Source organism: Carassius auratus, chromosome 17 (assembly GCF_003368295.1).
Source record: "Carassius auratus strain Wakin chromosome 17, ASM336829v1, whole genome shotgun sequence".
NCBI lineage: Eukaryota > Metazoa > Chordata > Actinopteri > Cypriniformes > Cyprinidae > Carassius > Carassius auratus.
Genome location: NC_039259.1, coordinates 5,496,602 through 5,519,204, shown reverse-complemented (window position 1 = coordinate 5,519,204; position 22,603 = coordinate 5,496,602). Strand labels below are relative to the sequence as shown.

General features: G+C 35.9%; 1 protein-coding gene across 3 annotated transcripts in view; it reads left to right on the top strand.

The window, feature by feature from the left end:
- The window catches only part of LOC113117032 (CAP-Gly domain-containing linker protein 4), a 50,665-nt gene extending 31,807 nt beyond the window's left edge, over positions 1-18,858 (top strand). Inside the window, exons 10-15 of one of the 3 annotated variants that reach the window (XM_026285397.1) lie at positions 5,169-5,351; positions 6,373-6,510; positions 12,602-12,725; positions 15,120-15,184; positions 15,337-15,412; positions 16,888-18,858. In XM_026285397.1, the coding sequence (XP_026141182.1) occupies positions 5,169-5,351; positions 6,373-6,510; positions 12,602-12,725; positions 15,120-15,184; positions 15,337-15,412; positions 16,888-17,281 (980 nt within the window). In that variant the 3' untranslated portion in view covers positions 17,282-18,858. Of the gene's footprint in view, positions 1-5,168; positions 5,352-6,372; positions 6,511-12,601; positions 12,726-15,116; positions 15,185-15,336; positions 15,417-16,887 lie in introns of those variants that run through there. The other 2 variants (XM_026285395.1, XM_026285398.1) reach the window with 2 other exon arrangements.
- Positions 18,859-22,603: the final 3,745 nt, after the last annotated feature.

The following is a 22,603-nucleotide window of genomic DNA, read 5'->3' as shown; positions in this document are numbered from 1 at the left end:
AAATTTATTCTGATGCAGAATACAGCCAGCGGATCGATTAAATATTATGTAAATAATTCTTAGTTGATTAATATCAGTTTTACTATATATATATATATATATATATATATATATATATATATATATATATATATATATATATATATATATATATATATATATATATATTTTTTTTTTTTTTTTTTTCTGTTACACTATATTTCTCGCTCAATTTGAGTGTAGTTTGTGAATCATTTGCACTGTTTGTATTTTTGTTGCAGAAGACAAATTTTGCAATTTGTTTTCACTAAATAGTTGCATGGTTTTTGTTTGTTGTTCACACTCAGACTGAAAATATATTTCTGAAAAAATTCACCATTTTACTGTGTTTTGTTATAACAATAATTCCATTTTCCTGAACACCTAAACATCTTCACATCTATATTGTTAGTAAACTACATAGACCTCTTTTTAAACTGAGAAGCGCCTATAACAATATTTTAATAAATGGCTTATAACTTGCAGTACATATGAAATAGAAAGAAAAAACTAAACAAAAACAAACCCAGTTGATGTTTGCATTTTTCGTACAATTCTGGAAATTCATTAATTATTTGAGAAAACAATAGGAACGTAGAACCTGAAAGAATTATCACAGCTTTTCAGAGAAGCAGAATTATATTTCATCTACAGCCTTGTTATTCCCACCCATTGTTCATAAACCTATTTGTCATGTTCTTGTCTGCACCTTCATGCATTTCCATTCTTCATTTTCATTTTAGTTGGGAGGGGTTGAGTCACACTGTGTGCATTTAAGTCTAATATGCACATCCAAGGAAGGGGACAGAAAGCGTGCTCTGTTGGACACTTGTGAGTCACTCGTGGACCGACTTCAAATGTGAGTGAGGCACATTCAAACATCCAATTACCAGAATGCCTCTGCGTGCACCTCCAGCATGTTCACAAAACCATATCCAAGCAACCATATCCAAGTGTCTTTAAAATGACACTTTAACGATGTCACTGTCCTCTCGGCCACCACAGAAGAAACGACAGCTGCATGTTGTCCTCTAATCAGTGCTGTTTCAAGGTGGTTCTTTTTCCCTTCTATTCCTGAGGTGATTTAAATAGTGGACCCTGGTGGATTTCCATGTTCCCCCTTGATTGATTGTCCAATGAAGCCAAACTTAATGAGCAGTTCTCACATCAGGCTGAACAGACTGGCAGTAATTTGTCATGAAAAAGAATGAGGGAGAAGTGGTGTGTTTGTTATTGCTGTAACCCTTTGTAGTACATCTTTATATTTGTATGTGGTTTTATAACCATCTCAATTAACTTTGGTTTTAAACTGTTGATATTCAGTGGAGGATATGTTTCAAGAAAATAAAAGAACTTCACATTAAAAGATCTATAAACTTACAACCATATAATTTGCAAACTGAGAAAACGTGTTTTATATGTATTTGATGGCCATTTTGTTTTGTTGATTTCAGTATGATAAAAGGATATATCTTTGAGCAATGCAATCCAAAAAGGCAGATGTTAAGTCTAGCGTGTTTAATGCTTTAGCTTTAGGGTGGACCATAAATGTTTTGGCTGCATAAGAATGAATTCATAAGATTGTGCTGTGCATGTGTTACACTCACATTGAGCATCTTTAAAACACTCCATGTGTACCCCATTTGAATTGACTTAACCAGATTTCCTGGACACGTTTATAATTCATTTCCATTCTGGTACTTGCGATTCTTTAGTGTTTATTATGTGTAGCACAATGCACATATTTTCTTTCAAGCTTTATATTCTAAAGATGCTGACATTGCTTCTCCTCAAGTTTCACCATAGCAAAGTTGATTAGAATGTTTTAAAGTGAAAATCTGTTTTCCTGTCTATGTGGCATATTTATTTGAAGGGCAAAAGAGAAAATGTTGAGAATAAATATGTTCTATATCTCTTCCAGTGAGTCTTAGACCATATAAGCAACTAAAAGCAAGGCATGCTCAGCCATGCTTTATTATTTTCATATTCATCTGTAGTGTCTCACTCTACAGCTCTTCATAACCACATCACTTGGATTCGTTTCTGTGTGTTGTCTCTTTATTTCTCTCTCAAATATCTGGATCTTGGATTGATTGGTTGGTTGGTTGGTTGATTGATTTCTTTCTTTATTTGTTTGTTTAAAATATGTAATTGTGAAAATGCTTAAATATTAGTTGGTGGAAGATTTGTTTATGCTGATCATTGTTTTAATAATTACCTGTTTCATTAATTTTACATTTGCTTATCTTTTATCAGACTTTTGTTCTAGTCAAGTTTAACATGAAGTGCAGTGTTTCCACTGTGTTAGTAATATCTGTCTGTTCATATTATTTATTCCAGTGTTAATATTGAACTGGTTAGTCTTAATAATGTTTGTAAAGGTCAGGGATGACATCATCTTGGTTGTTTCGGTGTGCTCGCTGTGCATATATTAGCATTTTAAAGGGTCCTTGGAGACTGCGTGTCGAAACACTCCAATAGATGCTGCTTCTTTGTGTGGGCCTTGTGTACAGAACTAATGATTCTGATGCTTTTGTTTTTGTGATGTCAAACATGATGCAGATTCCCTCTTTTACATGATTTATACAATGCTGAACAACTGTGGCCTCCGAACTCCAAAACTATTTGAAAAAAAAAAATTTTGTGAAATGTAATTTAACATAGGGCTGCATGATAAACAATGTCATATTGAGGTTGCGATAAAATGTTTTCCAATAACGAAAATAAGCTCTTAACATTTTTACTCAATATGGATTAATCTAATGGCAGAAATTAGATTGAAACTGAAACTGAAAGTAAAACTGAAATACCTTCACGACAACCTGTCAAAATAAAAGTCTGGTTAAATAGAAATTTAATTATTATTGTATTGTATTGAATGAAATTATTATTATAAAGCATTAATGATGATGATGATGATTATGATTATGATTATTATTATTATTATTATTATTATTATTATTATTATTATTATTATTATTATTATTATTATTATTATTTATACAGTTATACAGTGCTAATATGCAGCATTGTATTTGGAGCCAAAAGTTTTGTTGTACATTAAATATTTGTCATTACATTTAAATATTTACATTTACATTTTGCGAACATAAACTGACAGTCACCAATGATAAGCTACTACTAAATATTGTAGAAACTTAATTTTCTGTAAAGTAGTTTTGCAATGATTTGTATCGTAAAAAAGGCTATACAAGTAAACTTGAATTAAAATAAATTAAATTGAAATAGAATTGAAATTAATTAAAAGATTAATCAAATTGTTAACGTTTCATTAATTCATTTAATCAGACAATTTTAATGATGTATTTGTATGTAATCATAAAACACAGAATCCATAAATAAATAAATAAACAAATAAATAAATACATACATAGAGACATACCTACATGCATGCATGCATACATAAAATAAATAAGTAAAATGGAAAACATAATTTAGCAGGGGAGACATATTTAACAGGACCTTAAATTAAAGGGTAGCTTTGAGGAGTTTGATTATGAACAAACACATTATCTTTACATTGATCCTCAAGGATATCTAGCCCGTCACATAGTAGAGCAGAGTATTCACAGACACAGTTCATCACATTATTTAAGGAAAAGTTCCATTAACGGTTGAAACGGTTTTCATCTTGATATCATTTTAAACAGTAAATGGTTTATCTTTGCAATTTTCTTTCACTGACATTTAAATGCTATTGTATTTTGATGTTGTGTTATATAATGGTAATAAGTGTGCCTTTTAACTCTACCTTTTAGAAGTTTGCTTTGTTTACCATCTCTACCTCCAAGAACAGTTAAAAGAAGATGTCCTTGGAATTTTATTAATTCTACATTCCTCCAGCACCACTGCCACCTCTTAAATGAGGGTTGGCTAATACATTGGTCTGAGAATTATTTTTTGGACTTTATTTTAACAGCAGTCTGTGTTTGGGGGCATTACTGTCTGTTCCAAAAGTCTTGGCCCTCGCTTATCAATTAGCCTCTGAACTTGTTTCATTAATGAACTCTTCAGCCCATGAAGGTCTGTGAATATGATGGCTTAATGAGAGCCCTCATTCCAAACTGCTTTCTGAGGGCTGATAGGTTAAATCTGCTTCTCTCATGTGGCCTATTTTCTTGGTCATTTAAGTGCAGTACCTTTGAACAAAATGTTTACTCATGTGTGTAAAAAGATGGTAAATCAAATGTGGCTAGTTTGAGCCATACAGGGATCAGAATTTCATTGAAAATATATATATATATATATATATATATATATATATATATATATATATATATAATTTTATTTTACACAGTTCAACATTAATGTCAAATGCATAGTAATCTGTAGTAAATAAAAATAGCAATAGTTTGATATTCAATCAGCTGGGAAGCATGTTGTTTAGCAGCATTCTCATTACTTGTCACATGACCTTTAGATGTTGGCAAGTCTCATGGATTGATTTTTGTGCTGCTCATATTTGTAGAGGTTTTCACCTGTTTTACTATGCTAATTATTTAGTATGATAATCACTGGTTAATTAATTAATTGGTTTGACCACTTAGTGACATTCTAGAGCTGAGCTGAATTAATTCTAGCGCTAATTCATGTGTCGCTTCTCCTGCAATTACTGATTGCGGTCTTGTGAACCTTTAACACTTGGCTCATCAAGCGACATTCATACTGACAGCTATTTGCAGTAACAAAGTGACCTGAAGTCAGTCATTTTCATTGAGAGTTGGCAATATGATGTGACATGAGTGGCCCAACCAGTGTGGATGTGTTAAAGTTTACGCAAAATGAGTAACACAATGTGGCGAATACCAATAGTTGAGCGCAAGTGATCTCCCTTGCAAGAGATATTATTTAGGCAAGAAGAAGGAGAGGTTAATAGCAACTGGAAGTAATTTTCCTATTTTATTCTGCGTGACACGTGGCAAAAAAAAAAAAGTTGTCGGAAAAACAAATTTGAAATTATGATGCATTTATTTTTTATGCATTTTTTCTGTTTCTATACACTTTTCCCTTAATGATCAGTGGCTGGTCCAAGACATGTTGAGCTTTTGAAAATCTGAGAGACGATGGATGGATGAATTTGTTATAGTGCCTTATAGCTTGTTATAGTTCTTTTCTTTCTGTCTGTACAGGTCTTCTTTCACGCAGTTGTTCCACTTCCTCTTCCTCTTTGGACTCCAGACAAACATCCAGGCGCCCACCACGGCCACTCCCACGTCAAAGACCACCTCTGCGGGCAAGACAGGAACGGACCCCTCCTATCACCAGATCTACTCCTCCTCCCTCCCGTTCCCTCACCGCCACGCCACACTCTGGTACGTCCTTGTTGCAAACAATAGTTTTTACTATCTACAGTAAATAGTATTTTGTATTTGTAAAAACTAATGTCCATTAACATTTTCCCAAAATAAACTCTGAGGAGGGATCAGATTATTACTCCAGTCTTGCATCAGCCACAAGGGCAACGACTAATCCCACAGCAAATATGTGAACGTAAATGAGTTGATCATCAAAAAATAAATAATAATGCATTATCCCTTTGTTGAGTCTTGTTCTGCTATACACTATATTCACAACATTTACAGATATCCATAAACTTGAGAAGCATTAGAAGGTTTAATGTTGTTTAAAGTATCTCCCTCCTTGCAATTCTTCAAGATTTGCATATCTACAGTAGCTTCTTATTTTATTTCTTCTATGGGAAAATCCTTGATAATTGTTTGCACTCTCTCAGATTATTTGAATACATTTTCTTCATTTAAAAACTGTAATAATATATTTATTTACTTACTACCATGTTGAAAGTATTTAGCATAACAATGCTTCTAAGTGTCTGTTAACTTTCTATGACTTTGCTAAGTATTTGTAACCCTTTCCAAGTAACCTTTCTACATTTTCTGACCACAGGACAAATGAAATTTACTATAAAATTAACATTTTAATGTATAATATTATAATACATTAACTTATGCAGTTTCCCCTACTTTCCCCTACATTTGTATGAATGTAATGAATGTAATTAATAGCAGAAAGTTCATCCATATAGTGGTGTGTGTATATATATATATATATATATATATATATATATATATATATATATATATATATATATATATATATATATATATATATATATATATATATATATATAAATATAATTTTTTTTTTTTTTTTTTTTTTGGTGGATGTTTTGGCATAATTTCTGTGTTTAGGTTTCCTTTTTTCATTGCCTTTTTCCTCTGTAAATGATAACTACATTGAGTAGCAATTATAGAGTGTAAGAGATTGAGATGTTTTGAATCCTTTTTTTTTATTTATTTTTTATTCTCTCATCAGTAATTGCTCGCAGCAGGACCCCTTCAGCCAGCAGCACAGCACAAGAGAGCCTAGAGGTGCATTTAGGGGAACGTGTATTGGTGGTGGGACAAAGGACAGGGGTTGTCCGATATTACGGCAAGACCAGTTTTGCTCCAGGTATGACACTATTGCCTTTCTAACAGCCTTCTGCAATGTACATTATCTCTGGAAAGTGCATTATAGGTTGGGGTTAATTGCGCATTTAGAGAAATTTGATGGCCACTCCTTTGCCAATGTACTTGAATCGCTCTCCTTTATGAAACTTCTGAATGAATTGATGAATGAAACCTCTAAATGAGCCATATTTCAGTAGCAGCATAAATGTTCCAAGATGTCTAATATCACACAATGGAGAGAGAAGCATTTTATTAATGAGTAAAAGGCCAGCCACTCAGATTCGCTTAACGTACACTTTACCTGTCATTCTGCAGGGATTTTATGTCTGCTACGCTGCTAGGTCTTTAAGTTGAATGCAGCAGTTTTCCCGACGTATACAGTATAAAGGTTATTCAGTTAATGCGACTTGGATTCATAAGAACTCAGCAGTTCTTGTTGCACTTCACTGTGAAGTTGGGCAGTAATATTTCTTTCTTTCTCTCTTTCTTTCTTTCTTTCTTACTAAATATAATACTAAATTAATACTTTATTCAAAAAGGGTGTGTTAAATGGATACAAAGTGAAAGTAAAGGACTGTGTTTTGACAAGAATCTGGCGATACGATACATATCACGATGCAGAGGTTGCGATACAATATGTTGCGATACATTGTGATACTGTAAGCAAGGTGATGTATTGGGATATTTCTTATTTTAGGAATAGAATATATTTTTGAAAAGCTGTCATTAAGAACACAATTGAATCCAAGTTTATTTGTATGGCACTTTTTACAATACAAATCTTTGCAAAGCAACTTTACAGAAAAATAAGTTTCTACAATATTTAGTAGTCACTTATCAGTGGTGACTGTCAGTTTATGTATATATGGCAGTAATGTACGGACAAATCAATTAAAGATGTAATCAAACAGACAATGAACACTATTAACAGCAATTATTATATGATGCAATCAAACTTTGGTAGTTCTGTATGTTTTAATATAACACCACCATATGCAAACCTTAGCAATAAGTAAATAACAATTATTTAACCAGAACACAGTAGAATCTGCCTTTGTAATAATTAGTCCCTGTAACATTTAGTGTTATTAAACCAATTTTTGTGCAGTACGAGTAAACGTTGGGGGTGTTTGGAATTAAAGTGCATGCAGGATCCTTTAGTTAAATGTATAATATGTTTAAAACGTATTTTATAAAAAGACCACATATATATATATGTATGTATGTATGTATATATATATATATATATATATATATATATATATATATATATATATATATATATATATATATATATATATATATATATATCACCTATTTCCTAAAGGCTATCATCTTGGAATGAGATGCATGGGCTTTATTTAATACTTGAAGCTGGGGAAGAACTCAATATGCAGTTTATTCTTATTGAAAAGTTTGATTTTCATCATTGATTTGTTTTTTATTGAATAAGCCACCATGCCATTGTGCACATGAGCTGACACATCACTTTATTAACTGCTGTGGCTTGTGTTTTTATATTTATAAAATTTGCCCGCAAAGTTAAATACTTTTGATTTAATAAAATGTGATTGAATAATTGTGCCTGAATGCTGCTGGTTCATGGTTTTGGAAACTAGAGTAGCTGAACTACTGGCATAAAAAGCTTAAACATGCTCGCTCCTTTCTGCTAATTAATGAGCGCTGAGTGCTGTTGAACTCAGCTCCGAGTTTTGTGCGGAGAGCACTTTAATGTATCAGGCAGCTCAGCAATTTCATCAAATCAAAAACTGAACAACAGATTTAGAGAGAAGTCTGGCATCATTTATTATGGCAGATATTATATTGGCTAGATGTGGATAATGTTCAATTACACACACAGGAGAAAAAACGTATTATAAAATACATTATACGCATGGTAAAAGTATGTTTCATAAAATGAAGCAACAAATCAGAACCTATATTTTTTGGATGCCTTGATAACAACTTTGCTTGATTTCTAACAGGCAGTTTCAGGGTGCCACATGGGATGCTTTCTCAACAATTCTGAAGCATATTATTAGTATAGCGAATAATATTTATTTGAAACATTTAGTTAGACTTTACAGTATGATCTCATTTATTAACACTGTCTCTGTCATGAAAACTCTCGAAGGGATTGGCATGGTAATATACATGACAATTTTAATGTATTTGGATTTAGCGGAGTAGATCTGCAACGAGTCACAACTGTGGCAGATCAAGTACAGAGACTTCCTACTGCCAATACATTCACAACATGCTGCTGTGAGCAGGTTAGAAATATATAGTGCAGAGGTGCTCACAAGTCTCTGAGCTAGAGTCCAAGTCAAGTCTCAAGTCTCTGAGCTAGAGTCCAAGTCAAGTCTCAAGTCTCTGAGCTAGAGTCCAAGTCAAGTCTCAAGTCTCTTTATTATATTAAGTCTCTGGTTATAATAAATGTTGCATCAAGTACAGCGACCCATCCAAGCTGCTTAGAACACTGCATAGCTATATATAAGGAATTCAAAGCATGTAATATGTTATTATGACAACTCTATCTATTAGCATACAATATCAACTTTGAATTTGGTATATAATCAGTGTAAACAGGCTATTGCAACATGACAAAAACACAAAGAATGCTTTACTTTTAAGTTAATATCTGTATTTTGCATTTATGGATTCAGTAATGGCCTTCTGTCTGTCCTGGCTGTATAGCTGCACACCTCTTGTCTGGCTTAAGAATGAACAAAGCTACGCTGACTTATGTTATAAATACAATACCTACTCACAAATAAACATCAAAAACAAAGCTGGCTGCAATGAATTTCTGTGCAAAACAGCTTTTACTACAAACACTTCCACACAAGAACATTGTTATCACACAAGAACATTTTGATAGAGAACCAAAAATATTTAAAGTAGATAAAATTAGAATAAATAAAATGGAAATGTCTACATACTATTACTACTGTAAACTTTGCAAATAGGACATCAGCCCCTTCAAGTCAATGAACAATAACAAAGTGGGCTGCAATGAATATATGTGCAAAACGTCATGGCTCCGCTCCTACCCAATGACAGAGGCACTCAGGTTTTTTTTTCCACTGGAGTACTCACGTGAAGGATGCGTGCACAACTAATAACTAATATCATCACGCTATAAAGGGTTGGCCTGCGCTGGGTGCGCCCCTCCCCCTATAACTGTTCTGTCTCGCGGAGGAGCTCATTTGTGTGCATCTGTGTGAAACACGCGCTCTGAAACACGCATAGGAAAAAAGAGCGACAGAAAGAACGGCTCCCCTCCAGCCGTGACTCGGCTCCCATCGTTCATGTTTATGAGCCGTTCAAAAGAATCGGTTCGTTCGCGAACGTCTCAACTCTAACAGCGAGCTCATCTGACGTTTACTAAAAATTAACATTGTTCACGAGTCCCGGAGCTCGAGTCCGAGTCGAGTCTGAAGTCTTTCGAGGACGAGTCTCAAGTCGAGTCTGAAGTCACTGTTTGTGCGACTTAAGTCGCACTCGAGTCCGAGTCTCAAACTCGAGTCCCCATCTCTGATATAGTGTACATAAATCACCTTGTGGCGGATCTACCGTATTTTCCGGACTATAAGTCACACTTTTTTTCATAGTTTGGCTGGTCCTGCGACTTATAGTCAGGTGCGACTTATTTATCAAAATTAATTTGACATGAACCAAGAGAAATTAACCAAGGGAAAACATTACCGTCTTCAGCCGCGAGAGGGTGTGGACGGTAATGTTTTCTCTTGGTGCTTGGTTCTAAATAAATGCGACTTATATATGTTTTTTTCCTTGTCATGACATATTTTTGGACTTATGCGACTTATACTCAGGTGTGACTTATAGTCCGAAAAATACGGTATACTGGTGGGGAAGGTCTGAAGCAAGCTGCAACTGATACACAAACACTAGTCATAGATTTGAACGTTGAGCAGCAAGCTCATTGGCAATTCTCATACAGGAGAGAACAAATCAGCTGTGCCAGTCATTAGGTCAGATTGAGTTAGACTGCGCCATCTAGAGTTCCATGCCAGAACTCTTTATTTAATTAGCTGACATAAGCTAACAAAAGTGTATTTTCACAACATTCCTTTAATTTGTATTAATGCCATTGAATAAAAATTGTAGTTGTTTATTGTTTATGCAAGTAATTTTTACCAGTACCAGATACAACATAAAAATATGTATTATTAAATGTGAAATTAAATGTAACTAAGACTATAAAATCTGTAAAAGTGTTGTTCCTTCTTGGTTCAAATGAGACCTTATTTTAGTGTTACCAATCTAATGTTTTAATGAATACTGAAATATTACTGGTACGATTTGTCACTCTAAACTACGTGTGTGTTTGAGATGTGCTGTTTTCCTTAATGCATAACTTACATTGCATAGGTATATTCTCCATCTGTAAATGTTAAAAAACGAATGGAAATATTTCCATTTTGCTGTCAGAACTCAGAAGTGCATGAGTTTCTGCCAGAGACTTCATTTAGATTGAGTGCCGCCGCGCACATTTGTAGTTGAACAATAAATGTGACATATGTAGAACTTTAAACCTACAAGTAAGTGTATTTGTATGATCGCACTAACTGTAAAGTATAATGGGTTAATCAAAATAGCTTTTTAAAATAAATACCCTTTTTTTTATTAAAAAAAAAAAAAAAAAAAAAAAAAAGGAAAAATTAACTAAACATTTGCGGTAAACCGTAAAAAGTAAAACTGTAAACTGTTTACCCCCATTCCTACCCCACCTCACCCGCCTGCCTGACCGCCTGCCACGCTGATGGTACTCAAAAGACAAAGATCCAAGGTTGGCAGGTCTGCTAGAGTGACCACCAGGTTCTTGCTCCCAGTCCAGACAAGGCCCTTCTCCATCAGTTGCTCAGTTTTTGGAAGTCCTGGTTGTGCCAAACTTCTTCCATTTGAGAATTCTGGAAGCCGCTGTGCTCTTGGGATACTTCAGAACAGCATTTTTCTTTTTTTTTTCTTTTTTAGCCTTCCCCAGATCTGTGCCTCAATACAATCATGTTTCTGAGCTCTGTAGGCAGTTCCTTTTACCTCATGACTTGGTTTTCGTTTGTGCCTTGGACATCAATCAAGGTGTAGAAACATCTCAGCAATGATCAAGTGAAATGGGAGGCACATAAGCTAAATTACTGTACAAGTGTAGTTGCAAAGGGTTTGAATAATTGCAAATGTGATATTTCAGGTTTTTGTTTAGTTTTTTTTCAAATGTGCAGACATTTCTAAAATTATGTTTCACTTTGACACTATAAGGTACAGACTGTAGATTAATGGATGTAAATTATTGTAGTATCTGGCTGCAACATAACAAAATTGAAAAGAAACAGAAACAAAGTGAAAGTAGTCTTTCAGAATGCACTGAATGGTACTGTAAGCACTTCTGTCCCCTCCTAAGTGTGAACACTATTACACACTTCTATAATGAAACACATGTAGTGCATGTTGTGAAGCTTAACAACTTTTTTTTTTTTGGTTTGTTTTTTTTAAAACTGAGCTCTGGTTTGCCAAGGGTCGATAGTCACTTATGAAGGCTTTGTACTTGTTGAATAGTGTCCAAAGCCTACTGAACAGTGGATTTTCTCATTGCTCTAAGCAAGTAGTTCTCTTAAAGTTTGCTGCTGGAGAAGAATTGCACTTTAGTGCCCTCATTTGAAAGTAAAGATTCAACCAGACAGTAATGACTTGCCATTCATGTTTTTTAGAAGAAGAAAAAAAAAACATCTTATCTGCCTTATCCGTGCAGTTTTATTGATGGGGTACTGAAAGCCCTAAGGTGAAATCCATCTTCCTCTCAATGTGCCCTTTTCATCTGCTATTCGTACATTCATAGAATAACACTCACCCTGTGCTTTGTGCCTTGTTTACTAAAAAGCAACTGTTTGTTTGTCCTTGCATTGCAAAGCTTTTGGAAGGAATAACTGGATTTACTCAAATCGCAGGATTTGGTATTCGTTTGTTTAGGCTCGAGCTGTACTGAGTGATGACAGATTGGAGATTGTGTACCCAAGCTCAGGTCGGCGAGAAAATCGCTACAGTGTGTGTGTGTGTGTTTGTGTCCCTGACAGGATTTTGGTTGGGGATCGAGTTGGACAAGCCGAGCGGAAAGAATGACGGATCAGTTGGAGGAGTACGATACTTCAGCTGTCCTCCGAAACACGGAGTCTTCGCCCCACCCTCACGAGTTCAGAGGCAAGTGTGCCATGGAGAATCTGTGGCCGTAATCACATCTTAACTGAGTCTTGTTTCTGGTGACTTGCTGACTCTTAGTATGATTATTTCTAGCCCACTGTGTCTTTAATTGTTGGATGGACATTTAGACCTTTCTGTACTGAAGCATTAATAGGATTGTGCATCGACATTTGCAAGTAATTTCTGCATGAGGGACATAACGGCCCCGGCAGAAAATATCCGCCCTGCCCTTGTCCTCAAAAGACATTTAAAATTAGATCCCAGAGAAAATATCAGATTTTTTTTACACACTTTTAACTTTGTAATTTAACTTTTAGGCAGTGTTTTCTACTTATTATTGTTACTTTTAAAAGGAATTAGACCTTAAGAGTATTATATTATAAACTGCATAGAAATGATCTGACTACCACCCAACCTAGCATTAAGGGGGCAAGTTTTACATGCAGAAGATGAAACATACTTTATATTTGACTTTTACTTTTTTTTTTTTTTTTTTTTTTGATGGGAAGATATTTGGAAAGGAATTACTTCCCTTTTGCTTTAAAATTAAGCCTCTTTTTTATTTTTTACTAAATGTATTTTTCTTCAGTCAGTCTTGCATTACGGCTCTAATCCTTCCCATCACCAGCAGTATGCCCTCCATTTGTCACTCTGTACCTTTTACAGCTTTATTCCCCTGCTGGTTATTCAACACATGATCAATGTTCATATCTTCTCCATCTGTCATGAATCATATATTCTTAATTCAGAAGCATTCACCTATGCCATACTCCTCTCTTTCTTTCTCATTGCATTTCTGTAAAGCAGCTGACTGACTGATAAGCACATTGTTCTAGAAGCTTTCTTTCGTTCAGACTTCTTAATTAACCCTCGGGGCAGCCACAGCTGAACCAAGAAAGATTCAAACTGATGCCTTTAACACACTTAGTTTTTTTTTTTTTTTTTTTGGTCATTGGCATTTTAAGTTAAACTGAAATCAAAATGGTCACTATTTACATTCTTAATGCATGCTCCTGGTCTTAAAGCAATTCTCCAACCACACATTTACATTCAGCATTTACTCATTCCAATGCCATCCCAGATGTATATGGCTTTCTTCTATAGAAAAAAATGGAACAAGATATTTAGAAAAAGAATCCAATTCTGTAAGCCCATGTTATGGAAGTAGAAGGGAACCTCAAAAAATAAAATGACTCTAGAGAGTTTTGAGGGTTAGTAAATTATAAGCGAACTTAGATTTTTGGTTGGAGTATCTCTTTGAGGCCCATTCATGCCAAGGATGCTAACTATTAAGATAACTATATCAGCATCCACATAAACAGACAATACCATTCTGTTTATTATAACCACAGACTGTAGTTATTTCACCTGCCTTTTTAATTGTTCAAGCCTTTAGAAGTTGGTGGATTCTAACTGGCTGTCAGTGCTTTTATTATTCATCAAATAAATAAAAAGGTAATGCACTATTATAGTTACAGCTGTGGTATGTGGACTGGTGTGAATATAATTGTAATGATAATGTAGTTTTAGGCACCTGTTATTGGTCAGGGCAGCATTTGTAATGTATTGTCTCTCTTCATGTTAGTCAACAAAGATTACAGGAATAATAAAACATAAAATAATGGTACAAAGAAGCGTACATTTTAAGATATAACCCATGAAAACACTTTGTTTATAGTAATTTATGGTATTAATTAAGCTCTTTAGACATTTGTTGTTAAAACATTAATTTCAAATTGCCATACTTTAAAACTATATAAAACTACATACCGGAGTAGTTTTCCATGCCCAAGTAGACCTTAAGCCTCCACATCTTCTTAAAAAATAAATTACATTTTAAAAAACCTCCTCGATAGGTGCCGGCAGTAAAATCAGTGTGTGGTGCCGGCAGGATTTTTTATGGAGTGGAATAGTCTTCAACAATTACTGGAAACTCATATTGAAGTCAGGCACTGTTCTGGTACAGAAAAATCATGATTCACGATCCAGTCTATTCCCAATAGTCTATTTCACTCTGAAATAAATCACATTACGGACGTAAAATGGGTTCCGAGTGCCATTTCATGTTTACTTCAGAGATGTTCATTTCAAAGATTTTACCTGTCCATTGGAAAATCATTCTGAGGCTTTTTTCTGTCCTAATATGTATAGGTTTGTGATTTTCTTCCTGCTACAGATTTACATGTCAAATTGTTTGTGACAATTTTGACAAGCATTTGTGAAAATAAACCCATGTGACTGTCACAATTTTGAAGTGATAAATTTGTTGTTTGACAGCTTACATAGTATACGCGAGGGTAAAATAATGTGTCTTGACAGTTTTCTGGCAGAGCATCAGTTGTAAGATGCAGTTGAAGAAGTAATACTGAACATTCACTTTGTTTTAACTAGCAGGATTCATGGCTCAGTGGACTGTCTGTCAGAACTGTCCTCGTCTCGGATGAACTATTCCTTCACAGGTGAGCCATTCCGTTGTCTGCGGTCTGATTTCCTCTCCTCTGTCAAAGATTTTAAGACTGAAGACAGTTAAGGCATTCCTTTTTCATATAACACTGTAGATTTTAGGATATTTGGTCACTTTTCAGTGGATGTTTGTGTTTGGTTTAATAAGGAATCCGACGCACTCTCAGCACTTCGTCAGCCATCACCATACAGAGAGAACCAAGCCGAAAAAGTCAAGCAAGCAGGTGAGAATAATGTTTGAGATGGGTCATAACTGGTGTCATCATTGGCTTTTGCGATAATTGGCAACACCAGCTATTCTTATTAGGCCATAATCTAAAGAAGCACATATCTCAAGTATTTTAAGATTCCACTTTCTGGTCAATTTCCAGCTATATTTAATCATTTAAAATATGATTTAATTTAAATTGCAGGTAAAACATAACTAATAAGTTGTTTTAACTGACAACTAACTATTGTACAATAATAAACTAATACAATATAAACAAATGTATGCATTAATTAGCATTAATTAATGATGACCAACAGGATTTATACCACAATAAATAATCAGGTAATCAATCAGATTGATTTAATACATTTGAATATATACTTTTGTATATAAACATCTTTTTAATGCTATAATTGTTTATGGAAGCCTGTTTCCACCAGTAAATAAAATAAATGCTAAAGTGACTGTATTTTACAGTTTATTTTTCAGAATTGTATGATATAAATTCACAATTGCATGGCATAAAAAAAAAAATTGTCTTGTTTCTCAGAATAAAAAAAATAAACCTGCAATTGTAAGTTATAAAGTCAAATTCGGCGAAGCATCCATAACACATCATCTCTGTGTGATACGGTCCAAAATTATGACTCGAATGTCTGATCCTAGATTAGAACATTTATGCATTTAGCAGACGCTTTTATCCAAAGCGACTTAGTGCTATAAGGCTTTTTTTTTTTTTGTATTACCAGTAACTAGTAGTAAAAAGAAAGAGTCGGTGGGTTTTTGTATGCTAGAAAATGATTGCAGGAGATAATGCGGCCGGTGGCAGTGCAGAATCTGACTTGGTGCCAAAACATAATCATCTTCCATAATTTGGATTCAGAAAAGACGATGTAAACCAGAGTGACGTGTTGTGCAGGTCGTGCTTAGCAAAAGAACACGTAGACATATCGTATTGTATCGATATCGAGATATCTGGCATGAAAATCGAGATATGAAATTTTGTCCATATCGTTCAGCCCTAGTGTGTGTGTGTGTGTGTGTACAAAATAAATGTATGTTTATAAACTATTTCATTCCACAGTATTAAGGTAAAATAAACAAATTTTTAAAGCTCAGATTGTCTGAAAAGTAATAAACCACAAAGCTTATTGCTATTATCGGATGGCATGCTACAAATATTAAGTAAAGTTTGTATGCATCAACTGCAAACAAGTTAAGGCAGCTTAAAATGAAATGAAAATGGAAAAACAAGAAATCAGTATTTTTGGCCCAGTTCTAGCATTCACACAGCTAAATAGTTTACATATCCATGGACACAGACGCACTCTAAACACTAATTAGACTAAACATTTTGGTCAGCAATTTTGGCCCTCTGAAACAGGTGAAAAGTAATTTTCAACTGCCAAAATTTTGGTCCATCAGTATTATTAATTAGTTTCATGTATCTCATTGTCAAATTCTCTGTCGTCTTTTGTCACCTCTCAGGAACCGTTCCAGTAATTTGCGGCGACGCTGGAGCTCAGTCAGTGCTAGCTGGGGTACATCGAGGGCAAACAGCAGCGCTGGCCCAGGGCCTAAACGAGTGGGTGGCACCACCAGTTCCTCTGGCTCAGATGGCAATGTCAAACTCCACCTGGGCATGCAGGTCTTGCTAATTAGTGCCAATGAGATGGGCACCCTCCGCTACATTGGCACAGCAGACTTTGCCCCTGGCCTCTGGCTGGGCCTTGAGCTGCGAAACCCGAAAGGAAAAAACGATGGTTCTGTGGGCAGCCGACGCTACTTCAGTTGTCGACCTGGCCATGGGGTTTTGGTGCGACCCAGCAGGGTCACATACCGTGGTATCAACGGGGCCAAGCTGGTGGATGAAAGCAGCTGAGACGGTCACACACCGATAATCGGTCTTCCCATCTCTCCATCCATCTGGCTTTCGCTTCATTTTGTTTCAGTGGTATTTCAGCCAACCTGAAGAGACATTTTCATTCAAACTGCACTAAGACTCATACGTTCACAGCTGATAAACTGTTTACTCCATTTTCTAAACTAACTAAATATAATGTGTAGGAGCAAATATTCTTCTGAAGTTTTAATTTTAGCTGGAGGTTTGAATTCAGATGATTCTGATTAAGTTAACAGTAGCAGTCTCTGAGCACTTTAATAAATGTGGGTGAAGACAATGACTTGAATGGCAGGATTTAAGAAGTCAAGACCATTTTTAATAACTTCAGTAACTGTGACTGTATCAGCTCCTCAAATCCCCTCACACGTCCTCTCAACAGAATAAAGCATCGCTTAGTGTTTGTCTACTCCTGTCAGAAGGTGTGAGTCCCTTCAGAACACGGCACTTATACATTCAGAAACCTGTAATCTTTCATCTTGTTGCCAGACCAGTTACAATTAAATAATAAGCACTTTAATATTATCATAATCCACGATCTAATCAGCTTGGTGAATAAAAACTTGATTGTACTGGATAGTTCCACAGATGATGTAGCAGTTGTTGCCGCTGACAGATTTAATCAGGTTTTTGTTTTGTCTGTAATAAAGAACATCTCCCGACTGAGAGATCCCTAATAGAAACTGAAGTCAGTTTTAGGAAGTCATTTAAAGATAATACACAGACCAAACAATGAGGGCTAAATCAAGAACTGAAAAGATCTACCTTTATTTTTGGTTTAAGCTTGTGTCATACACGTGTTTGTGGATATGTTTTTGTTTTGGACAGTTTAGTCTGTAATAACAAATCAAACAATTGGTAAGTGAGTCCATATAATGAACCAATTAGTATTTTCCATATTTACAGGCAAATAGGCAACACACAGGCAAAGTTAGCATTTCTCCATATTTATATTAGATCATAAAAATCCTTAATGAGATGAGACTGGCATATTTTTTCTTTTCTTTTCAAATGCAACTATTTACTATTATTTATATATTTTTTTATATATAATAGAGGTTTAATTTGTTGAATCTCTTAAGTTTCCATTTCCATCATTTTTTAATTTCTTTCCCAATTTGCATTTCAACAATGTCTAGGATGAGTTTACAGTCAGTGTAAATGAAGGAAAAATACAGATGTATGCTTCCTCAGTGATCATATCATTTTGCACTAATGAGGAAATCATGAAAATATGATGTTTATGACATTGACTAGGTATCAGAAAATCCTAAAAAGGAGGAATTCATGAGGGTTACAGTTGGCAAGAAAACCAATTAATGATAAGGGTTATACAAGGGGACAATTTCCAGTGGAAGTTGGAATCGTATTGCACATTTCGGCCTGTTTCCACAGGGGTGTTTTGTACTGTCTGTACATTATCTGCTTAGTGTTGGGTGTATATTTTGTGTGAATTAAAATGTAGTATTTTAGTACTAACTTGAATCTGAATCATTAAATGTAATGCACAAAGAACGTTTGTCAAATTTGTCGATTACAATAAAAACAATCTTACAGTTTTTTATTTATTTATTTTTATTCACCCATACATGTCAGGATTTCATTCATACTACACACATTCATATACACTATTTAAATGTATATACAGCGACTAGTTTTTTTTTTTTTTTTTCTTCATTTAATGTAGAACCTATACTCAGTATGCAATTTTGGCCACAAAAAGTGTGACTTATTATATGAAGTCAGTTCCCATCAAGTTTACATAATATGATGTGAAGATCTGATGCATTTTGGAAATGTTCTAACTAAAGAAGTAATCAATTATAGAAAATAAGTTAGCAGTTTGTTGACTCATGAGTCATCATGTTTTCGATACTCTTTGTGCACTTACATAAACACAAATATTGTTAAATTATTATACAGAAATTCATATTCCGCTTAATAATCACTTAATCAAGTAGAAGGTCAACCCTCCCCCTTTTTCTCCTCCTCATCCTTTTCAGGACAAGAACTATCCATTAACCTTGCATGATGCAATCAGTTTCAAGCTACAAGCTGTTTATATGGAAACGGCATGACGTCACAATCACAACCAGTCAGAAAGCATGATTTTAAATTAATGACATTTCACAATTGGCTGTGCTGCCCAATATGATGCTGAAGAAATAAAAACTAGGCTTTTCTCAAAATTTGTAATTACTTGACATGGTTAGTAAAATATTAGCGGTACTATGGGTAGCCATCTGCTCCATGTTTACTCGATATCATAAATTCAAGGGAACGCTCGGTCCCTTGGACTGTCATATTTATGGAAACAGTTTGAGATGATTTGTGACATGCTGAATTAGTAATCCATTTGAAAATGGGTGGACCGTGGCCATGAAAGGACCCACATGTTCAGCGAGAAAGCTAAAGTATCCTATGATTTTCACATTGGCTTACATGTTAAATAGGTCTAATTTATGAGAGGGACATATTCCCAAGACTTTAGATAGAGTGGATCAATGGATCCCTGCCGTTTGTGCCAGATTCTGATCCTGCCATCTGCATGTCAAAGCAGAAATTAAGATTCATCAGACCACTTGTCAATGTTCAATTATTCAGTGTGGTGGTTCTGTGACCTTGTCTGATAGGAGAAAACTCTATCACTATGTCCTGCTGCTCAAGCCCATCAGCTTTAAAGTCTGGCATACCGCACTGTCAAAGATGACCTTCTTCACCTCAAGAGTTGTAAATAGTTTATTTTGTTTATTTGTGATCTTTCTGCTGTATCAGATTGAATAGACAAGGTCAATTTCATCAAAGCCAAATCTTATGGTCCAACAAAAATCCCACTTGCAGTTTACAATTATGTGCAAGATTTAGTGTTTCTACAGAATACATGAAGGGGAAAAAAATTATACACACACACACACACACACACACACACACACACACACACACACACACACACACATATATATATATATATATATATATATATATTTTTTTTTTTTTTTTTTCAACAATCAGTATTAATACAATATTAGAATGATTTAGTATCTGATCACATTTAATAAACATGGAAAATAATACAATTCTAAATACATTTCTGTTTACAAAAAAAACAGTAAGCTGAATAAATAGACCCTTTTCAAAGAATATGATACAAAAAAAAATATTATTTCAATATTAATCATTTAAATAAATATTAACTGAAATTTTTCTCTTCTGAATCTCTCTCTCTCTCTCTCTCTCTCTCTCTGTATGTTTGGGCGTTTGTTGAGTGGAGTGAATGTGTGGTCTTTTATGTGCCCGCTGCTGCTTTAAAATATATTTTTCTGTGTTTTTTTTTTGTTTGTTTTTTGTTTGTTTGTTGTGAAATTAACAGAGAAGCTTAACTGAACGCCTGCTTAAAACAGTCCTTCTCACTTGGAAGCATGGTGACTCAAGGAGTTAAGTTTCTCGATTCACTCACGCAGCACTATGGTGTGAAGGTGGTGGCTGCGGGGAGTGTGGAGGAGTGTAGTGTAGGGGTCAGTGATGTAGTGGGTCATGAATGTGTGTTAGCAGCATCCAAAATGAATAACTAAATTTTTCTGTTCTTAAATACAGTAGAGAAAGCGAATGAAGTTGTTAGAAAGGGAATAAACATGCGTGATTTATTTACTCCAGTACTACCTCTTTCTTCTCCCGCTAAAAAGTCACCATTTCAAAAGTTCCCTCTCTTTATTAAAGATGAGATGTTGATGAAGGAATTGTCAAATTTTGGCTAACTGATTGCTCCCATAAAAAAAGATCGCTATAGGATGTAAATAAGAGTTAGTGAAACATGTAGTGTATTTCAGGCGTTTCATGTATATTATTCTGAATGGAAATAGAACTGATCTTAACGTAAATTTTAAATTTAAAGTGGATGATTTTTCACACTTTTTTTGTAACTAGACACAATGAGATGTCTTGATTGCAGAAAGTCTGGTCATTTGATTAGTTGGTGCCCGGAAAACGTCTTGGTTACGTATGTAACCCTCGTTCCCTGAAGGAGGGAACGGAGACGTTACGAATGGGATCTCGCCCGAGAGCCCAATCACCTTCGAGTAGTACAAAACGAGCCAATGGTACACAAGTACCTTGGTCTGCGGAATTTGCATCGTGAGCTCCGCCCCGCCGAGCGGGTATATAAGGAGCAACGCGAGCAACTCGCATTCAAGTCTTCGCTGAGGAGCCGAGCCAGTGACCCGGCCGTTCAGCGGAGCAGCGATGTGGCAAGGGGACGTAACGTCTTCGTTCCCTCCTTCAGGGAACGAGGGTTACATATGTAACCAAGACGTTCCCTTTCAGTCGGTCACGTTCGACGTTACGAATGGGGTCCCTTACAAAACGCCACATAGCTGTCTTCCAGCGACCCGTGTGAGTGATAGCACCCTGTCGTGAGGCCAGCACGAGTGAGGGCCTATACAGCTCGCACAGAATACGCTGGGTAGCATATTCCAGCTGGACATATGCTAGCAGGCTGCCTGCCCGTGGGAGGACTTACAGAAGCAGGTATCTACCAAGGTGGTGATACATAAGAACTCTGAGGTACCAGCCCGCAGGGTGGAATTTTCAACGACAGAGCTGGCAAGGGCTTGCCAAGGGAAAGACACATGCTGCGGAGAGACTTACTGTGGACATACACACGTGGGATTACCCAGAAGGGGAATGACGACACATGGAGGCACCTAGTTCCACACATGGCTGACCAAAGGGCATGTACGCAAGTGTTGGACATCAACAGTGCTGGAGGAACCCAGGGTTCTGACTGAGGAACTCACCTGAGGGGAATAGCGCACGCATCCAGTCCGCGGAGTGGAATGGCGAAGCAAGCGGATTGACACCGAGCAGGTCCTTACTGGCCCGAAGGGGCGAGTATCCGGGAGGACACGGGCTCTACACGGAGATTATAAAATCTTGCGAATGTGTTAGGTGTCGCCCAGCCCGCAGCTCTACAGATGTCTGCTAGCGAGGCGCCATGCGCCAGCGCCCAGGAGGAAGCTACGCTCCTAGTTGAGTGAGCTCTCACCCCTAGGGGGCATGGCAGGTCTCGAGCCTGATAAGCCAGGACAATAGCATCCACTATCCAGTGGGATAACTTCTGCTTGGAGACAGCCTTTCCCTTCTGCTGGCCTCCGTAACAGACAAAGAGCTGGTCTGAGGTCCTAAGGCACCGAGTTCTGTCCACGTAGGTGCGGAGCGCACGTACTGGACAGAGCAGCGCCAGGGCTGGGTCTGCCTCCTCCAGGGGCAGCGCTTGCAAGTTCACCACCTGATCCCTAAAAGGAGTGG